Source organism: Trachurus trachurus, assembly GCF_905171665.1.
Source record: "Trachurus trachurus genome assembly, chromosome: 5".
NCBI classification, from domain to species: domain Eukaryota; kingdom Metazoa; phylum Chordata; class Actinopteri; order Carangiformes; family Carangidae; genus Trachurus; species Trachurus trachurus.
The window spans coordinates 26,952,070-26,971,239 of NC_139896.1; the positions used below are offsets into that span (position 1 = coordinate 26,952,070).

Below are 19,170 nucleotides of genomic sequence, written 5' to 3' on the forward strand. Positions count from 1 at the left end.
ATCCGCAGTAACCTTGGCTGGAGCTGCTCTCACTCACACACACACATACACACTCACTCACGCCTGCGGCTACATCAACAACAACAGCAGCAGCAGCAGCAACACCTCCGCTCCGTCCGCGCAGCTCCGCTTGAATGGCAAAAAAATGGCTCCTGCTTGCTCCCCCTGTGCCTGGAGGGTCCTCATTATCATAAACCTGTGTGTGTGTGTGTGTGTGTGTGTGTGTGTGTGTGTGTGTGTGTGTGTGTGTGTGTGTGTGTGTGTGTGTGTGTGTGTGTGTGTGTGTGTGTGTGTGTGTGTGTGTGTGTGTGAGAGAGAGAGAGAGAGAGAGAGAGAGAGAAACATCTCTGTTAGGGGTTTGAGTGAAATCCTGCCACTGGAGATAACCCTTAAGTATTGAGCAGAAAACAACAGACAGACCTAGAATAATTAGGTAGGATACTTCAATGACCACAGACCATTTGAATGTTTGAACACCACCAATCATCTTTACAGTGGGTCAGTATAGGCTAATACACATGCTAATGCTGTATTTTAGTTTTCTCCTCTGTATATTATGAGGAGTAGGCCTACAGCAAAGAAAGAGCTCTATGTTCCCCTCTTACCCCTGCAAAAAGGTTCTATGTTCCCCCCGAACATAGAACCTTTTTTTTAGTAAGCGGGTGTGGTAGGCTATATTGATGTGTTGATGAAAATAAGGGATCACCGCCGACACGTCTTTTCTTGCATTCAAAAAGGAGTTTATTACAAGAAAAAGAACAGAGTAAAAAAAAAAAGCCGAATCGTGGAGCATCTCTGGTGCCAATATGAGATCTCTCTCTCTTGGCCTAAACCTCAAACCTTATACGTTTTCTAAAACTCCACCTTTTCCCAATAGGCCTATAAGGATATCTGACCAAGATGGTCAGACAAAGACAGGTTCTAAAAACAAAACCTAACCTATGCCATCTGACATTTAACCTCTTGACCAGGCTAACTTAAACATAGATGTCAAGTAGAAGAAGCTGAATGACAAGGAACACATTTCTCAGGGTACACTCCACAAGAATCACTCATCATCTCATCTATTAGACTACTAGACACCTAATCCAACGATCATGCTGTAAATGTATGCGTGTATGCCTTTCTCTTTTGTAACATCTGCATTTATTTCTGTTTATTCTATTTGAATATACACTGTTACTCATCACAAATGAATTTCCTATCCAAATGGTGAATGACCTCTGACCTACCCCATAACTTTTAGGCTAAGAAAACACCATGAAGAACATACGATAATTCAAGATATTAAAGCAAAAAAAGTTCAGGTGGATAATACACTACACGGGGAAAATAGAACCCTTTTTTAGGAACATAGAATAGAAGATACGCTCCCATGCAGTGCTCGCACAGAAAGCCCCTTCACCCTGATGAATCTGTGTTCACATATGGAGCCTCTCCTCCAGAAAGTCATTATTCATTAACTCATTAGCAGACATTCCACAATATGTGGACCTGCAGGTAAGACGAGACAAGTTGTTGTGCCACTTTTCCACCATAAGAAATAAACAGACTGTCAGCAAACCTATTTGTGTTCACAGGTTGTTTCCTATTGTGTAGGTTTCTTTAGTTTGTTAGTTCCAGGTGAGTCCAGCACCGAAGCTGAAATCACCACCATTAGCCTACTGAGAGAAGATGAGTGAGAGTGGCTCAGGATCAGCATGTGAAGCAGGAGCCCAGCTGATGTGCTGAGTGCCACTGACACCTAGTGGACAAACTGCACCCACACACAGCGAGGAATACAGTCTCCAGTATTCATGCGGATCAGTGCCTCACTTCTGTATTTCCATGATTAAGCTCTGTTAGAAATAACTCTACCAGACTGTTTTTCACCTCAAGAATAATTTCCTTGGTGTTCATTAATCTGTATTGCACACATTCTAACTAAATGTAGTTTAGTAAAAGTAAAGTTGTCAATGAACCAAGGAAAAAGATTTGCACAGATAAGTCTTAAAATGTGTGCAACACCTTCTCATCACAATCCATCTAGGCTACAGTACACAGATCAGCTGTTATTAAAATCCAACTCGTCAATAACAGGATCACGATATTAGGCCACCACTCACATTACACAACAAACAATTAATCCACACTCAAACAGAAGCAACAATGTTAACTGTAGGCTACTCAACAAGCTATTAGGCCTATTACAAGGCTACAACAGATAGGCAACCTCCTGTGTGTGTGTGCCTGTGTAAGATAGAGAGGGAGAGAGAGAGAGAAAGTACGTAAAACCTGCTAGCTGTTAGCTACCGTAGCTCAGGCGTTGGTCTCCGTCAGGTAAAAGCTGCCGTTTATTCCTCAAAAGTTAAAAAAAAAAAAAAAAAAAAGAAGAAGAAGAAGAAAAAAAAAGTTGTTGAGCCTCTCCGGTACAGTTATCCATCACTGCAGTTGAATTAGCTGCTAAACTGCTGGACGCAAAAACCGAGGGGGTGTCTGTTTGTTTACAATTCACGAAGGCAACGTGAACATACGTGCCCCTCAGTGGAGTTACGCAATGAGGCAACGCAGCCTCCGTTGCCGTACAAGTCTGGGGGGAACATATGGGCAGGAGAGGCAGAGCAGCTCTGTGCCTCTCTGAGGCCCCGTCCAGACGAATCCGTTTTTTTTTCGAATCCGCATAAATACTTTATCGGATTGGCCTCGCGTCCACACAAATCCGGCGTTTTCGGGGGTGAAAACGGTATTTTTTGAAAACGGGTCCCAGAGTGGGAAAATTTGAAAACGCCGCCCCAGCGTTTTCGTCTGGACGGCCAATATGGCTTTTTTCTGAAACGATGATGTCATGCCCCCCGCCGCTCTACCTGTAACCTGAGACACACACCGCTGCAGCAGCAGCTGCACACTGACAGTCTCGGCCGACTACCGTCAGGTCGCTCAGACGCTGCGGCTGAATCGCGCCTGTTTAATCATCACTGATCGTCATATTTACTCTGACACGACTCCCTGTCAACATTTAATCCCATGTTTGAGTTTGAATACAGCGGGGAACTTCTTCTCTTGAATTACAGCGGGGACTTCCCGTCTTCTTCAGCTGTCTTAAGTGTTTATGTGTGGCAGCGCTGCAGCGCTGCAGCGCCACACACGCTCCACACACGCTCCACAAACACGCCTGCAGTATGGTACTACAGCGTTTTGGGTCGTTTTCAGGTGATGTGTGTGGACCTATGGTGTGGACGCAGATATTTCTGAAAACGATGCCGTGTTTACGGAGATTTTTTTCAAAACGATTAAGAAAAAGATTGGATTCGGTGAAGCCGCGTATTCGTCTGGACGGGGCCTAAGTCCCCTGACCGCACAGAGCAGTTAGATAGACAGTAAAGAGGCAGGGGTGTGTGTGTGTGTGAGTGAGAGTCCATGGCATGATTTGCGGCCACCTATAAAATTTCCCACATTGCCCAATGGCCAGTCCGTCCCTGGCAGTTAGAGATACTTGTGTTTTATGTAAGAGTTCGTAAAAAATTCCATCTGTATGTGAGTGCATGTTGTTTTTACAGCTCTGCAAAATGAAACCTTTCAAAAATAACACAACATTTTGTACAGACAATCATGTTCCCCTGCTAATGAGTCCTATTAACTTTGGTGGTCCTCTGACTTTCCTCCAGCACCACCATCTTTGTTTTTAGTGAATTATTTAGTGACATGTATTGGATGAATTATCATGACATTTAGGCCTAATACAAATCTCCACAGTGATGTACTGTAGAATAGGTAGTTGTAATAATTTCAGTGATCTTCTCTCTTAACATGAACACTTTAGTCAAGCTTTTTATTTGTCCCACACATTCATGCAAAACCGATGAAGGCTGTGACATGCTGATAAGCAAATGTTGGCATGATAAGACACTCATGCAAAGAGTATCCCTGCTAAACCTCACATAGCTCCATACACATTTTTATATGGGAATGTCAAAGCTTATATAAAAACAGCTGCTACACATTAGAGTACTAACAACAGTTTGTGTGTTGCCATGTTGGTGTGAACATTTACCTCAAAGCACAGCTTGTATGTCTGTGGACAGTCTTGTTTTAACTTTAAGTTCTTTTAAAACTCTATTTGCCTCAAACAAAAGGAAGCCGACATGGTGCTAACTGGTATACATGACCTTCTATGACCAACACTTAACATCCCATCATAGCATTCCTTTAGCAAAAGCGCCAGGTTAAACATTTCATGGTTTGTACTGCAGTTGTAAACAGACATTAAGTGTTTTTGAATGTACAATATTTAGCAATAGCTTCTACTTTTTCTGTAAAGCCTTTTTTTTTTAAATTACAATTGTGGGTTACTACGGACAGTTATTATCTGTGTACTACAGTATATTCACTTATTGGAGACTTTACAGTTGTCTACAAATACAAGCTAAAATTGTATTTGCTCACGTTTACATTCTATTGTGTTTTACGCAACTCACATTCTGCATTCAGATGGTTAATAGAGAACTTAGGTGGGTCGTAGTGTTGCACTGATCACTGTTCAGGAGAGTTTTGTCTGCTACTTTTACAGTCTGACAGTGCTTGGAAAAAAAAAAGAACAAAAAATAGTTGTAGCTTTTTACCGTTTTTATTGTTGCTGGAGGCTCTAATACAATATGAATTATAAGCTTTACAAAATAAAAACAAAAACAAAAATACAACAAAAGATTCCCCTCCAAAATGGAAACAGTAAAAGGTTTCCACTGAGACACAAAGACAAACTGTGACCCCCAACAAAGACATAGTAGGTGAGGAGAGAGAAGAAGTGAATATGCTGAACAGGGGGGAGGCAAACTGTCATGTTATGCACAGTGTAGGGGATTGGGTTGACGACAAGGGTGTACCTGGTGATTATAACAGTCGATCCCCCATGTCTGATAAGTGTACACTTCCACTGGCTGCAGCCTCCATGTTCCCACACAGGCTCACATGCATGTGGACAGAGTGGAGTAAAGAATAAAAACCTGTTAACACAAACCGAAGGCCGCCCTCGCGTTCGCACCGTTTACAACGGCCAGAATCATGACAGTTATACACGGACAGTTATAATTTTATACAAATATCGGGGGGTGGGGGGTTTGTAGACAAAAATAGGTGCAAGAAATAAATTTGATTTACATATTGATGGCAGCCCCGCCAAGCCTACACCACGTACAGCACAGTCTTTGTCTGGTTCCCCACTACGGAGGAAGAGCAGGGCCAAAGTTGCTCATTTCAAACTGACCGCGGACACATCAGCTGTGAGAACATCAGGGATTATTACTACGATGATCCTCACACTGTAAGATTATCATTAACCGTGGTAATACTATCATTATATTCATAAAATGGGAGAGAATGGACAGAAGAGAGGGGTGAAGAGAAACAGAGGGAGTGAATGGCTTCATGACAGATGAGATGCATGAAAACAAAAAACCGACAGAAAAAAAAATAAACCCAAAAGAAAGAAAAGAAAAGCTAAGCATTTTCTCCTTTTTTGTTTTTTCCACAAATAAACAAGAGTGCAGCACTGAAACAGGCATGGAGGGAGAGACGTAAAGAAACAGAGAAAAGATGGCAGAGATGAGGCGGAGAGAGTGAGAGAAGTCAGAGGAAAAAGAAAAAGCATCTCTAGCTGTTTTGTTTGCGTCTGAGCGCCTCCATCAGGTCGACCTTCAGAGCCTCCTGCTTTGACTTGTCAGTCAGATTCGGAACACTCCTGTTGAACAGAGAGAGAGAGAGAGAGAGAGGAGACCGTCAGTGTGGGAAACATCAAACAACAACAGCAACCGACACTGGAAACAGAAAGTCTGAAAGTTAGGAGAGAAGTAAGGAAGTGGTTGTTTGTTTGAGTGTTAGTCACAGAGCAGCTCAGCCCGGGTCTGCTCCTCTGGGAGAAATATGCATCAACTCACATTCAATGTATATTACACACAGCACACACGGAGCATTCATGTCAGGCACAGATCACAGTTATTTGTCATCATGCAATTGAATGATATGATTTTACCTGCCAGTCTCTCAGCTGTATCAACAAGCCTTTAGATTTGACACTTACAGATTTAAATGAACTGAGAACTCATTTGCTGAATTTAAATCACACAAATAACCCAAATTAAAAACACAACACTGAGCTCAGACTCAGTTCATGATCCTGTTTAACTGATAGTGGTGACAGTATATGAGCTGCTGGCATTTGATTTCAGTGAATTCATTCAAATAGCAACACACAGAATGAACACACTATTAAGGAAGTCCCGAGGGCAATTAACAACAAAATGTGTCTGCTTTGAAAATCTGATAAGGTGAGTGTGTCCCTTCCTCACACAGATTGTGCATTAGTTTAAAAGGCTGAATACAACCTGAAAGACACACCCACAGTGTTGAAGGGGAGCATGCAAATGTTCATACAAACACACACGCACACACTTGGCTATGAGCCTTTTTGAATCTTCTCTTCATGTTAATAAAGTTAATGCCAGTTCACAGGGAGCAAGACGAAGGCTCGGTGTGTGTTGGTCTTCTACAAAGTGAAATCAGTTGACTGGTTGTGGACCAACATGATCAGCTGGACTAACACACACCTCATGGGGCAGTTGCTGTATGTTTAGATTCAGCATTACACACAGGGACATCAAATACTTTGCTGTCCATCAAGAATACATATCAATAACTCCTTTTATCTGAAAAATAATACGTAATATAAATAATAAATAAATGTGTAACCAAGTTTTCTTTATTACCAAAGAATTCCAGTGATATCTGTCTGTATATAAATGTGTAAAACAGGATCTATGAATTCAACTGACGGACCACATAATCCCCCAGACTACAAGATACTGTCTTCAAACAACCAAAGGGCAAAAACCTGTTACATTTTGTGATGTAACTTCAACATTTGATTATTGTAAAACTGTTAATAACTATGATCTATGCTGTATACTGAAATAATATAACGAGAACAATGAGACAGTCAGTATCATGCTGAAAAACAGACACTTGTTGCTGTTTTATCACACAGGTTAAATAACAAGTGCTCATTAACTAAACTGTTCTTTGTCTTTTATAAACATAGAACAACACATCTGAGAATCAAAACCAAGAACACCATGGACCTTGTTCTCTTTCTACCAAACAATACACACAAATGTACACGCACACACACACACTTCTCCATGCCAGATTGTACCTCTGACCCTAGTCAATGAAGATCTGACGCTGGGTGAGGACCTGTGACAGCTCCTTCTGGAGCTGCCGGTACTTTTGGTTATCAGGCAAAGACTCAATAGATCTGGAGCACAGAGGGGAGGCAGCGGGGGAGGGGAGGTGACAGGAGGAATGACAGGTGGATAGAGAGTGAGAAGATATATGAGAAAGGCAATAACAAAAAAATAAGACCTGGAGAGGTTGTGGAGAGGGGATGGAGAAGGAGGAGGAGGGTGTGATACGAATACAGAAAAATGAGGAGCAGCAGAGGAAGGCTCAAAATGTCAGACAAGAAATGACAGAACTGAGAAACAAGAGATGAAACTATCTCTGTGAGCAGATGGAGATACAGAGGTCAAATGCACCGGTGGAAGTACAGAGACTCAGCCGATCCTGCTGATTCAAAGAGCTGCAAAGAAACAAGTTGGTTAAAGTAAAACAGACACAGCACATGATGTTACCTTAGGCCGTTAACGATGTCCTTAGTCTTCCCAAAGTAGATTTCATTCAGTGTGGAGCGAATCTTGTTCTCCATATCCTGGAACAAGAGGGAAAACATTCTTCACTCCTTGCGTTACTCCTGCCTCTTATCTTCTATCTGGACTCGATCTGGCACAGTGAACAGCTGTGCAACATCTGTCGTGCATGTTAAAACATCTTATGGGTTTTCAAAGCAACTGTGAACTAGCAGGACGTCTGCAGCTGTACTGACTTCAACAAGGCGGCCGATGTTGGCGATGTGGGGTGAGGATTCTCCAACCGTCTCATCTTTCTCCATCTGTGACAGGAAGAAGCGGAGGGAGTTAGTGGGAGACTGGAGCACAGCTGGAACTGTGTGATGGTCAGCTGGACGGCGTACCTGTCTTGTAAGGCTGCCACCCAGGTTCATAGTGCCAGAGCCGGTCTTGGTTGTCTGGAGCCACAGCATGACGGTGGAGGTGAGTTTGTAGTGAGCCGTACGACCACTGGACTTTTCCTGGGAATACAAACAGGACAATTTAAAATAAAAACAATAATAGCAAACAGCATGCACAGGTTGTGTCTGCGTGGTCTCTATTGTCAGTTCTGTGTTTAAAAGGAACCCCGACTATGAAGACTTGTTGGCTGTATAAGATCAATGTCGGTATCAGTCATACTAATGTGATACAGAACACATTCTTGATGTTTTCTTTTTTTTTTTAAATAAAATTAGAAATTATAATTTCACCCAGAGGCCGCCACTGACATCAAATGGTTGCCCACATATCCCGCCAGTCATGTTTTTCTGACCTTACAGCAACAAACATGTCGTCTGTCCAACATTTTCAATTTGAACCCAAACACAATGTTTGTGAGGAACAACACACAAAATACGACTCAGCCAGAGTCTCAAAAGGAAGAAAATCAAAGACACGAGGAGGCGAGAGTGGGGCAAAACTGATGGTGTCAGTGTAACAACTGCGTATCCATGACAACCGAGAGGGAGAGCGTGTGTTGTCAAGAGCTCCAATTTCCAAATCAGCTGTTCCAGCTATGGATGTAAGATTAACTGTTCTCAAACATAAATGATTTCAGAGTTTATCATTGTAGTCACATTATTTACATTTACAAGGAAATGAATTTCACCTTGGGGATTAATAAAGTAATTTGTATTCGTATAGTACTGACACAATGACAGGATGCTTGACGGGTTTGATCTTTTATGTAGATATCCCGTGCATCACGGCACACCAGAACTTTGATGCATTAACCGGGATGTATTATGGGCTGCCCTCGTCAGCCTCCATGACCGGGAGAGTGCTGGCCTACCAAATGGGAACCAGGTCATCTGCAGGTATCCTAAATCAAAACATGAACCCACGGTCATATGATCCCGTGATCGTCTTTTGCCTTTTGATACGAAACTCTAACCAAACGCAGCTCAATGTGGTGTCGTGGTGATACTACCGGTGGGTAAACATACGCCAACGGCTCTACTCCCTAGTGCAATCTTTTTTACTGCCCCCAGGGTGCAATGCGCAGGTAGAATAATGGCTGCCTCTGCAGGTAAAAATATATACTACACAATGTGGATTTTTAAAACAATGACAATAGTTTATCTGTTTCTAAAAACATATTTACGTAGAAGAGAACAATCATGGTTTATTCAGCCCTATAGGGTATCATAGTCGGGTTCCTTTTAAAGGGATAGTTCACCCTAGAATGATATTTCGCTCATTATCTACTCACCCTCATGTTGACTAAGGGCTGGAAGAAGTTTCGGAGCCCACCGTCCCTTCTCTGAGTTACAGGGGGTCTTAGCGTAGCAGTGCATTTCAATGCCATGGTAGCAAAGGGACACCAGAGCTCTTCGTAAAAAAAACACACACAAAAAAACATCCAAATACCTCCATGATGCTCGTATGTAATGTCCGTCTTGTGCTGAAGCCCCAAATTGCGGAATTGTCCCGAAAAAAATTAAATAAGTCCACATTCCAAGCATGTTTGTAGCATTAGCTCCCAGTGTTGTTGTCCGGTCTTCCGCTGCCAGCGCGCATGCGCAAGAGCACATGAGAGCACTGAGACCGACTCGAGTCTCAGTGCGAACGTTGCGCATGCGCGCTGGCAGCGGAAGACCGGACAACAACACTGGGAGCTAATGCTACAAACATGCTTGGAATGTGGACTTATTTAATTTTTTTCGGGACAATTCCGCAATTTGGGGCTTCAGCACAAGACGGACATTACATACGAGCATCATGGAGGTATTTGGATGTTTTTTTGTGTGTGTTTTTTTTACGAAGAGCTCTGGTGTCCCTTTGCTACCATGGCATTGAAATGCACTGCTACGCTAAGACCCCCTGTAACTCAGAGAAGGGACGGTGGGCTCCGAAACTTCTTCCAGCCCTTAGTCAACATGAGGGTGAGTAGATAATGAGCGAAATATCATTCTAGGGTGAACTATCCCTTTAACAATATATTTTTAGACTCAAGCATCTTATATTTTGGAATTGAGTGTAATCTAAGCTGTTACTTTTCCTAACTGCAAAAACAAATACACCTCAGATTGAGCAATAAAATAAAAGGACTGGGCAGCGGCGAAGTTCAAATGTCCAACTGCTGCTCACCTGCACCTCCACCACATGGATGGAGTCCCAGCACCCTTTGATCTTCTTGGATCCATCGCCAGCCTTCTTGATGAGAATAACTCCAGCGAAGCCGTGATCCAGGTCCCAGAGGTACACAGAGGATACGCCGCCCTCAAAGTACCTGAACACACACACCAGAGGTCATGAGAGGAGCACACACACACACACACACCGCCTTTATTGAAATGCACGAGGCTGCTGTGCTGCTACTCACAAGTCTCTGTACTGGTCAAAGGCGTTATTGGCTTCAACCTCGAGTTTCCTCAGGCGAGCTGAAGGCATTGCACCATCTTCAATGGGAGGATCATACTTATTACTCCATGGAGATCTGATGCACAGAGGACGACAGGGTGAGCATTAATAAGTAGGGAGCGATATGTTGAGCTGCTGCGTCACTTCACATGGGCAGTAGATCGGGGTGAACTGAATTAGGGATAGGGCCAAAATTAATTATTCTTTAATCTAGACTAATAATTATTTTGATGATTAATTGATCAGCTGGTCGTCCTATGAAACATTATCTTGTTGCTTCTTTGGTTTGACCCATAGATGTATACACGTACACGTATATACAGTATATCTATGGGTTTGACCAACTGTTCAAAGATTTTTCAAGAGAGTAGAGTTGGAGTTGATTATTTCAAACTGCCATCTAATTATTTCATCAGCTCTGCACTGAACTGAGCAAGAGTTGGTTTCAATTTTCATCATTTTTCATTCTATTGAAAGTTACATACTCTTTGTCTGATGTGGCTCACTGTACTGACTTGTAGCCTTGAATACCTTAGTTTACCCAACTTTTATCCATTCTGACGACACCACAATGTAAAGACTGGCCTCACACCAACTATCCCACCAGCTCCTCTGCTGTGTGTTCAACATTTCTCACCTTTAAATCAACTATCTGTGTATCTGTGTATGTTTCCATCCACTTGTCGATGGAAATATCTCAGTCAATAAAAAGCCGTCCCTAATGACGTAATGTGCTGTTTTGCGATCACGTTGGTGTATCAAATTGTTTTCTTGCAATTTAAGGTGTTTCCATTCATTTTTGTACAAAATCTCAAAACAGAATGACGTCCATCCTTCATCTTTAACCGGTTATCTGAGGTCAGGCTGCGCACGTCAAGTGTGACCAGCTGCTGGAGTTGTTGCCTGGAAACCACTGACTGAGCCATATGAATGCTATTATATTATTATCTATTTTACTTTATTTTATCTGGTGTTTTCTCCATTGCAAATGATTGAGTGTTAAGATAGCGTTTCCACGATGTCTCTAAAATCCAATGTTCTAAAATTATTGTGTGAATCGAATTTAATGTTTCCATAAGACATTTTAAATTCAATATTAATGCTTAAAGGGAATAAACATGTGTGGATAGAAATATGGTTACTGTCAGTATGCTGATTCCAAAACTGAACTTTCCGTTTCAGCTTATTGGCTTGTTTGTGTCTCATTCTACCTTGTCTGATAAACTAATAATAATGCTTTTGATGTTCCTCAAGTGCAGTAATGGACTCGACCTGTAGGAGTCGCCGTCTCGGTTGTAATCACAGAGCAGATAGTCTTTCCCCACCGCCTTGTCCCGGGCGATCTTCAGGGGCTGGTCCACAGAGGAGAGGAGGTCCTCACACAGACTGGGCACCTACCAACACACAAAACATGCTGTTCATGTCTCTATACTGACACATAGGCAGGGCAGCTGCTGTCAGACATGTGGACTCCTCAGCCAGCCACTATTGTTGGTGAAGACTTCCTGTAATGGAACACAACCTATTCACACACAATAGACAGCTCATATTCTCGCTCTGAGTCAGACAGGACTAGATCCTTGTCTTCTCTCAGTGAGCAGAGGTTACTGAGTACAGCCACAAGAACATATCAATGAGAAACACAATATCTACAGGATAAGGGCTTACAAATTACTTCTCACAGACTGATATGACCCCCCCCCCCCCCCCCCCCCACCTCCTCTCCATGTTTCCCTGCATCAGAGCATGACACAAAGGAGGCTCTGTTTTCCTTATAAAAAAAAAAAAAAATGCCCCTACACCCTACACATACACACACCTGGCAGCCAGGCCTGGGTGAGATAGGGGAGGGAGGGGAGGAGATCGAGGTGCAGGGGAAATGGAGATGGTGGGTAAACAGGAAGGAGAGGGGGGGGGTTCAGGTGATTCTGGGCTGAAGAAGATGGTGGAGCCTGAGAGTGGCTGGCAGCAGATGTGATTGACAGCTGTGATAATAATCACTAACAACCGGACACAGTGAAATGGGGGAGGAGAGAGAGGTGAAGTTAAAGGTGTGGGAAGAGGAAGGTGTGCAGGGGGGGGTGGATAAGGTGCCATGCAAACACTGGTTAGAGTGTTGTGTGATTTGTGTCTGATGTTGCTTCATGTGGGACAGTGCAGCACTGATTTACAATTTACAACATTTTATTTATTTAATTTTTTTTACAGAAAATTGTAGGAAAGAAAAAAAATCATTACCGGTAATTTAGAGAACAGACATTTTTTTTTCCATCTGATTCATGGGAACTTACAAAAAACAAGTTAACAGTCACTGCACTAAAAGAACTGGATCATTTAATACTAACACAGTCAGCGACACACATTGCTGAACCCACACACACACACACACACCACAACAGGGCCAACACACACACACACACACACACACACACACACACAGTGAAAACACAACACAGATCTGGTATGACTCTACTGGGATGAATCTACTGAGACCAGGAACAAGTGAATTCACTAAAGTTAGAACAACTGCAAATCCATCATATAGGCTACTGCTGCTGTCAATCAGCAAAATGAAACCTCAGGTCTTTGATCAAATGTAAGCAGCTTAAAATCCATGTGGTCAAGTGGCAGATGAGTAAACTAGAATCCTGTATAATTAAATGTACCTTGGTAGAGAAATCCTTCATCGTTTGAGACAAACAATCCTCTTAGGTTATTGAACCATTTTGTGGAAATGTCATATTTTTTATATCATGACAGTTGTGTCTTCATATAATCAATGAATCAGTGAATTGTCAGAAAATAATGGAAATTATCTTTTCAAAATGTGACCAAGTATCTATAGGTTCAGCCAACAGTTTAAAACCTAAGACTATCATGTTCACAAAGACAGAGCAGCTAAAACCAGGAAGTGTTTCAGTTTGGAAAACAGGTGATGATTTCCTGGTGGTTACCTCATCAATTAACACAGTAATCAATCCAGCTCTGTTTTAATATTCTAGTGTCTTTTGGTGGGGCACCATAGATACATCTGCTGCTCTATAAGTCTCATTTTAAGGTAAATGTTTAATTTATAAAAAGCTTTGTTCTTGTTTCCAGGTAAATGTTGAGCCTCAGTATGAACACCTGTTGGATGACTGGCGTCTGAGTTATCTAGTCAAACACTGCCTCATCCTTACAGCTGAGTCTGACACTGTTGTAATAAAACAAAACAGGGGTTCATTCACATTGCAGTTAAATGTCTATACGGCTGACAGGGAGACGCAAAGACTCACCAGGTCAATGAGGTCACTGAGGTTCTTCTCGATCTGCTGAGGAGGCAGACGCCTCATCAGGTCCAGTGCACAGTCCAGCTGCTGGTCATTCTGATTCTGAAACACACACACACAAGCAACATTTATTACACTAAATTCATTGTGATTACAAACAAACACCATTTAGAAAAATATAAGATATTCCACAAGTTTTTTATTTATTTAACAGGTTATTACAAAATAAAACTGACCAGCATTTTACCATTTTAGATCACTATTACACATTCAATTATGTTGATAATAAAACAAACTATTTCATGAGCCAACATGACTGGCTTAACCACAGGGTTCCTACACATCTGAAATATCAAATTTTCATACTATTTTACTGAGACTTGTCTGTAAAAAATTCCAATAATTTGTGACATTAGAGCAAATAAATGTGTATCGTGTAAATAATCATTCAATTAATTGTTTGTTTTCATTATTCTGAAGTTGTATGCCATTATGTCACCAAATAATTTCCAGGAGATTGTAGGTACAATAGTACATATAAAATAATTAACCCAAATAAATTCAGATAAGACCAAACCCAGATAAGAAATATATTTCCATATGATAGTTTCTATTTTCCATACTTCTCCAGACCTCCAGAAACGTATAAAATTAAATTCCATCCCTGCGTAGGAACCCTGTATCCAAGACTTACATTAAGAAATACATTACAATAATAAAGAGATAGTTATTTTGTTGTCATCGAATGCTGCTGAAAAAATGGAAATAGTGTTAAGTGCACACTAAGTAGATGAGAATCTGGCTCTTTCATATTTCATAAATCCCTCACACACACAAATTTTGAAAGCACAGTGACAACAGTATTACTGGAGTGTGTGCTGTGTTTGTCAGTACAGCTGCAGAAAAAAACCCAACACACTAAAACTGTGAGAGATAAAGATTTGACCCTTCTCAACAACAGTACTAGAACTCATTTCCATTTAACTGCCTGAAAAAAAATCTTGTCAAACACAGTGACATCATCTTTAATATCAAACTGTTTATGAATAACGTTCAATATGTTCTGCACCAGACCAACAGAGACTCATTAGGGTTCGATTCAGTTGATCAGCACTTCTATATTGGCATCTGAAGTCTAAAAAGTACTAAATTTGCGTGTTTTCATATTGTACATCATTGGCATAAACCTATAGCTGTCAGAAAAACTGCCATGTTCTCCACTGCTGTGCAGGAAATATTCACACCCCTGCAGGCAAACTGTGCTTGCACTGCAGACACAACAGACACTTTCAGCTCAGTAGGCTGGCGCAGCACTCATGATTTGTCATGTGAGTATTTTGCAGAAGTCAAACAAAGGATCAAGATGGTTTACAACGTGCAGCAGAAGGTTGCATGTCTGATCATATCCACACAGGGCAGATACTGTCTCTCAGCTTGTAGAGGATGCTACTCATCCAATGGCTAAATTGATGGCAGAGAACTGCTATCAGAGAACGGTTATATTGCAGCAGGAAGTGTGACTGGTGAGGGGAACTACAAACGGGCAAACATCATGTACAACACAGCCACCACAAAGGACCAGCTTTGCAAAAACAAATGTATAAATCTGTCTATTCAAATCAGCATCGACTGCATATAACTGTTTGTCTGCCAACTTAACACATACCTGTCACTCCGTCACTAACTAGGTGTGGACAAAAGCATTTATTTTTCTTCAGATGGACAGGAGGAATGCCCCAAAATCTCAAAGGCATGATCCCTCACCGCCCTCCTCCTCAGTCAGCACTGTCAGTTATGTCTGGGGCACGAGAACAGACTGAACGTTTCATAGCATCGTGGCATTCACTGACCTAATGGCTGCTTCACAAGGTATGAAGTCCAGGTTTTCTCAAAGGAAATCCCAAAACGTCTGCCTCATGTCTGACCCACAGTGCTCAGACTTCTTTTCCTCGTGCATCTGCCCCTGTTTGTGCAAGGTTGGGCTGTTTGTCCATAGTAATATAACAACTGGTAGAAGCTGTGATTAATTACTGCAAAGCAATTTGAAGATGTAATCGATCAATCACCAGCTGAGCTGAACACACAGATCCTGATGCATCATCCCTGCATCAGTGTAGAGGATGATTAAAGGGGTATTTCAACATTTTGGCAAATTTGCCTATTGCCATTATCCCTATAGTCTTAGCAGTAGGTTCATTACCTTTAATTGTCGGTGCAAGCTGTTTTTAGATTGGTGGGGCAGAGACGTGAGCTGCATGGTATTTTTCGCATTTACCTCATCAAACTAATTACCAGGGCTGACCCAAAAAATTGAAGATTTGAGCTTCGATCGTTGCCATGGTAATCGATCATGAAGTCTGTAATCAATTTTTTTTCTTCTTATTTCTTTTTTCCCTCTTTGACACTGGTTCTCATCGGCAATTGTTACATTGAAATGAGTAGCCACCCCAGATCTAAAAACAGCTTGCACTGACAATTAAAGGTAACAAACCTCCTCCTAAAACTATAGGGATTATGGCAATAGGCGAATCTGCCAAAATGTTTAAATATCCCTTTAAACTCTTAAAGGCTCCTTATTCTGGGTTAGCTGCAGCACATCTACCATGACGACACTGCAAGAAGATTGATGTGGGAAATGAAGGTAGATATTTGCTGTGTTAACAGTGACAGCTGCTCCCTACAGTCACAGTCTTCAGCCTGATGCTGACTGAGCTCAATTCCTCCTTTGGTTAAATGTTTGGCTTGTTTACTGAGGCTCTTGTTGTTGTGTACTTGGACACTCAACACTAGTTTGCTACAGTGGTCAGTCAGTGTTCCCAGTGTAGCACAGTTCATGTTGCTGCAGGCTCAGTCCTCCAACTCTTACAGGTCAACATTCCTGTGAGTTAGATCCTGTATGTAGGGTTGGTTTCTTCAAAAACAAAGACTGGCCTTTTACTGTCAGTCTCTTTGTTGTGCAGATGTTTTATGATTAATGTAATGCAAAGTATCAAACTTGTCTTTAAATGGGAATAGCAGAGCTTGCATTGTCTGCATAGCATAGCCTCCCCCCAGGGGGTTTCTCCCTCTTAAATATGCAGCAGGATTTCAGTGAGCAGAGTGGGACAGACCAGCCACAACATGAAACTCTGGGGAATGTGTGAGGAGATATAGGTGGGTAAAAACAGATGGACAAATCATAATTTAGCCAAATCTTAGAAGTTACTGTACAATGCATTATGAAAACAGTTAAGTAACTCAATCTTGAAGGTATGCAAAGAAGATATGGAGCGAAGGGAGTTTGGCAGGTTGTTCCAGTCAGTTAGAAGATATTAACAACATGTTACTGTGCCCATTGGTAATAAATACCTGTTTAACTGACTAAGTTACACAGGAGAAACAGTACGAGCTGGACATGACTAGGGCTGCAACTAATGATTATTTTCATTATCAATTAATCTGTCCACTATGTAAACGATTAACCGATTAGTTGTTTGGTCAATAAAATGTTAAAAAATGTTGAAAAATGTCAATCAGTGTTTCCTAAACCACAAGATGACGTCCTCAAATGTCTTGTTTTGTCCACAAACCAAAGAGATACTAGGTTTATTGTCATAAAGTAACAAAGAAACCAGAAATATTCACATTTAAGAAGCTGAAATCAGAGAATTTTGACTTTTGACTCAAACCGATTATTAGATTATGATAAATTGCTTGTGTCATTATCGAAATTACCAATAGAAACAGCTGTCTGCGTTACCACATCATTTGTTACCCTCTATGAAATATCTACAAATCCCTTCATCTCGCCTCATCTATGCAGTAACTTCTCTAAAGTGCATACCATAACAATGTATACTCATGCAGCGGCCAGCTGGTCAAAGGACAAGGAGAAGAACCCCCTTTCCATAAACATTTTTCTAAAGAGTGACCCTGAACATAACAGCAGTTTCTAGGCAATGTCTCCTATGCAGTTTCTCTTTGCCTTGTCTTAACATCTCTCTCAGCTGGTGAATCAGGCTGCTCCATCAGACACCTGTGCTCCTTGACGCTGTGTTTACCAGTGCTCCTGTCTCTGTGTAAACACTTGCGCAGACCAACAAGCCTTGGGGTCAGGGGGAGAGCAGCAGGCTGAGCCAACAGGATGGATGAGAGCGGGCGACTGCGGAGAAAAACCATCTGCACTCCTCAACTCACACAGAAGACAATTTAAGCCGTCTAAGTACTACAGAGCACACTTTTATAAACAGGCTGAAACCACAAGATGGTGCTCCATCATTCTACAGTAGTATACTGATTTTCTTTTTTGGTCAGGGATGAATTCATGACCTGACAGGATGAGTTAAGAGGGGTAGGAAAATGTTGAAAAATGATCAACAAGTTAACAATGACTGCGTGTATGATTGGCAGGCCTGTTTAGACCATAACGTTTCTCAGATGAAGTGTTGGAAAAGTCACGACCAAACTGGCGAGGCAGGAGAAGTGAGCAGCAGGAGAGGCTGACAGCTTGACATGGTCTGGAATAGGAGGAGCGAGCAGTCTTATTTTAGCTACAGGCAACCCGGCGCTTGACTATTTTGGCCTGAGTGTGCGTGTGAGTGTGCACGGCTGAAGGCTTGTGTGTGTGTTATATTAGGAGTCCTCCCTAATATTATTCACGAACTTGTGTCAAATCCAAAACATCCTGTGCTAACTTTACGCCTACGGGGCTAACGGCTAGCCACTAGCTAACATCCTGCTAATATATAGCTTTTAGCTTAGCCACAAAGCTAATTCATTGGTATCCGGTACACTGAAGTTTTGCAAAGGGGGCATCTTAGTTATGCATCGGTGATTTATATACTTGGCTCCCCCCCGCTGCCCGCCGCTCCTGCTGCTCCTCTCGGGTTACCGCCCAGCACCTCCTGCTAGCCTCGGTCTAGCTTAGCACCGGAGCCGTTACGAGCCGTTACCGCTCCGTTAGCAGCAGCCAGTAGCCGAACCACAGCCCTCGTACCCCGGCCCCGTCGCTCCCACTCAGCTCTGCCGCGGCCCTTACCATGTCTGCGGCGGTCTGTGGCGGTCTCAGCGGGGTAGGGGAGCACGGTTTCACCGATGACTGTACACCTTAGCTTCGCTGTAGTTTATCGGATCGCTCCTCTCGCCTCTTGCTGTTTTGTTGTTTGTTTTTCCAACCCCCCTCGGAAGATGTTTTGTTCGCCTCTCCCTCACTGAACCCAGCCCTGTCAGCGAAATTCACTTCCTCAACCGGGCTACAGGAAGGAGGCTGCAGGCAGAGAAAACGGGCCCCCGTTGCACGTCCGGGTCACTCCGGGCTTTCTCCGCAGCAGCCAATAGCGAAGGAGCAAGAAATGCATTGCCAA

The 19,170-nt window shown here is 42.3% G+C and overlaps 1 protein-coding gene across 3 annotated transcripts; it reads right to left on the reverse strand.

Moving 5' to 3' along the window:
* Window positions 1-4,584: 4,584 nt before the first annotated feature.
* Window positions 4,585-19,146, reverse strand: capzb (capping actin protein of muscle Z-line subunit beta). 3 transcript variants are annotated; one of them, XM_083971376.1, is made up of 10 exons: window positions 18,846-19,146; window positions 13,835-13,930; window positions 11,832-11,953; window positions 10,522-10,635; window positions 10,287-10,428; window positions 8,060-8,176; window positions 7,913-7,978; window positions 7,662-7,738; window positions 7,191-7,285; window positions 4,585-5,713 (listed from the first exon to the last, which is right to left on the reverse strand). In XM_083971376.1, the coding sequence occupies exons 1-9, from the start codon at window positions 18,846-18,848 to the stop codon at window positions 7,192-7,194; spliced, it is 831 nt and encodes a 276-aa protein (XP_083827502.1). In that variant the 5' UTR covers window positions 18,849-19,146; the 3' UTR covers window positions 4,585-5,713; window position 7,191. The 3 variants fall into 3 exon arrangements, with proteins under 3 accessions (XP_083827502.1, XP_083827501.1, XP_083827503.1); XM_083971375.1 differs by having other exon boundaries at window positions 7,184-7,285; XM_083971377.1 differs by lacking the exon at window positions 7,191-7,285.
* Between the last annotated feature and the right edge of the window lie 24 nt (window positions 19,147-19,170).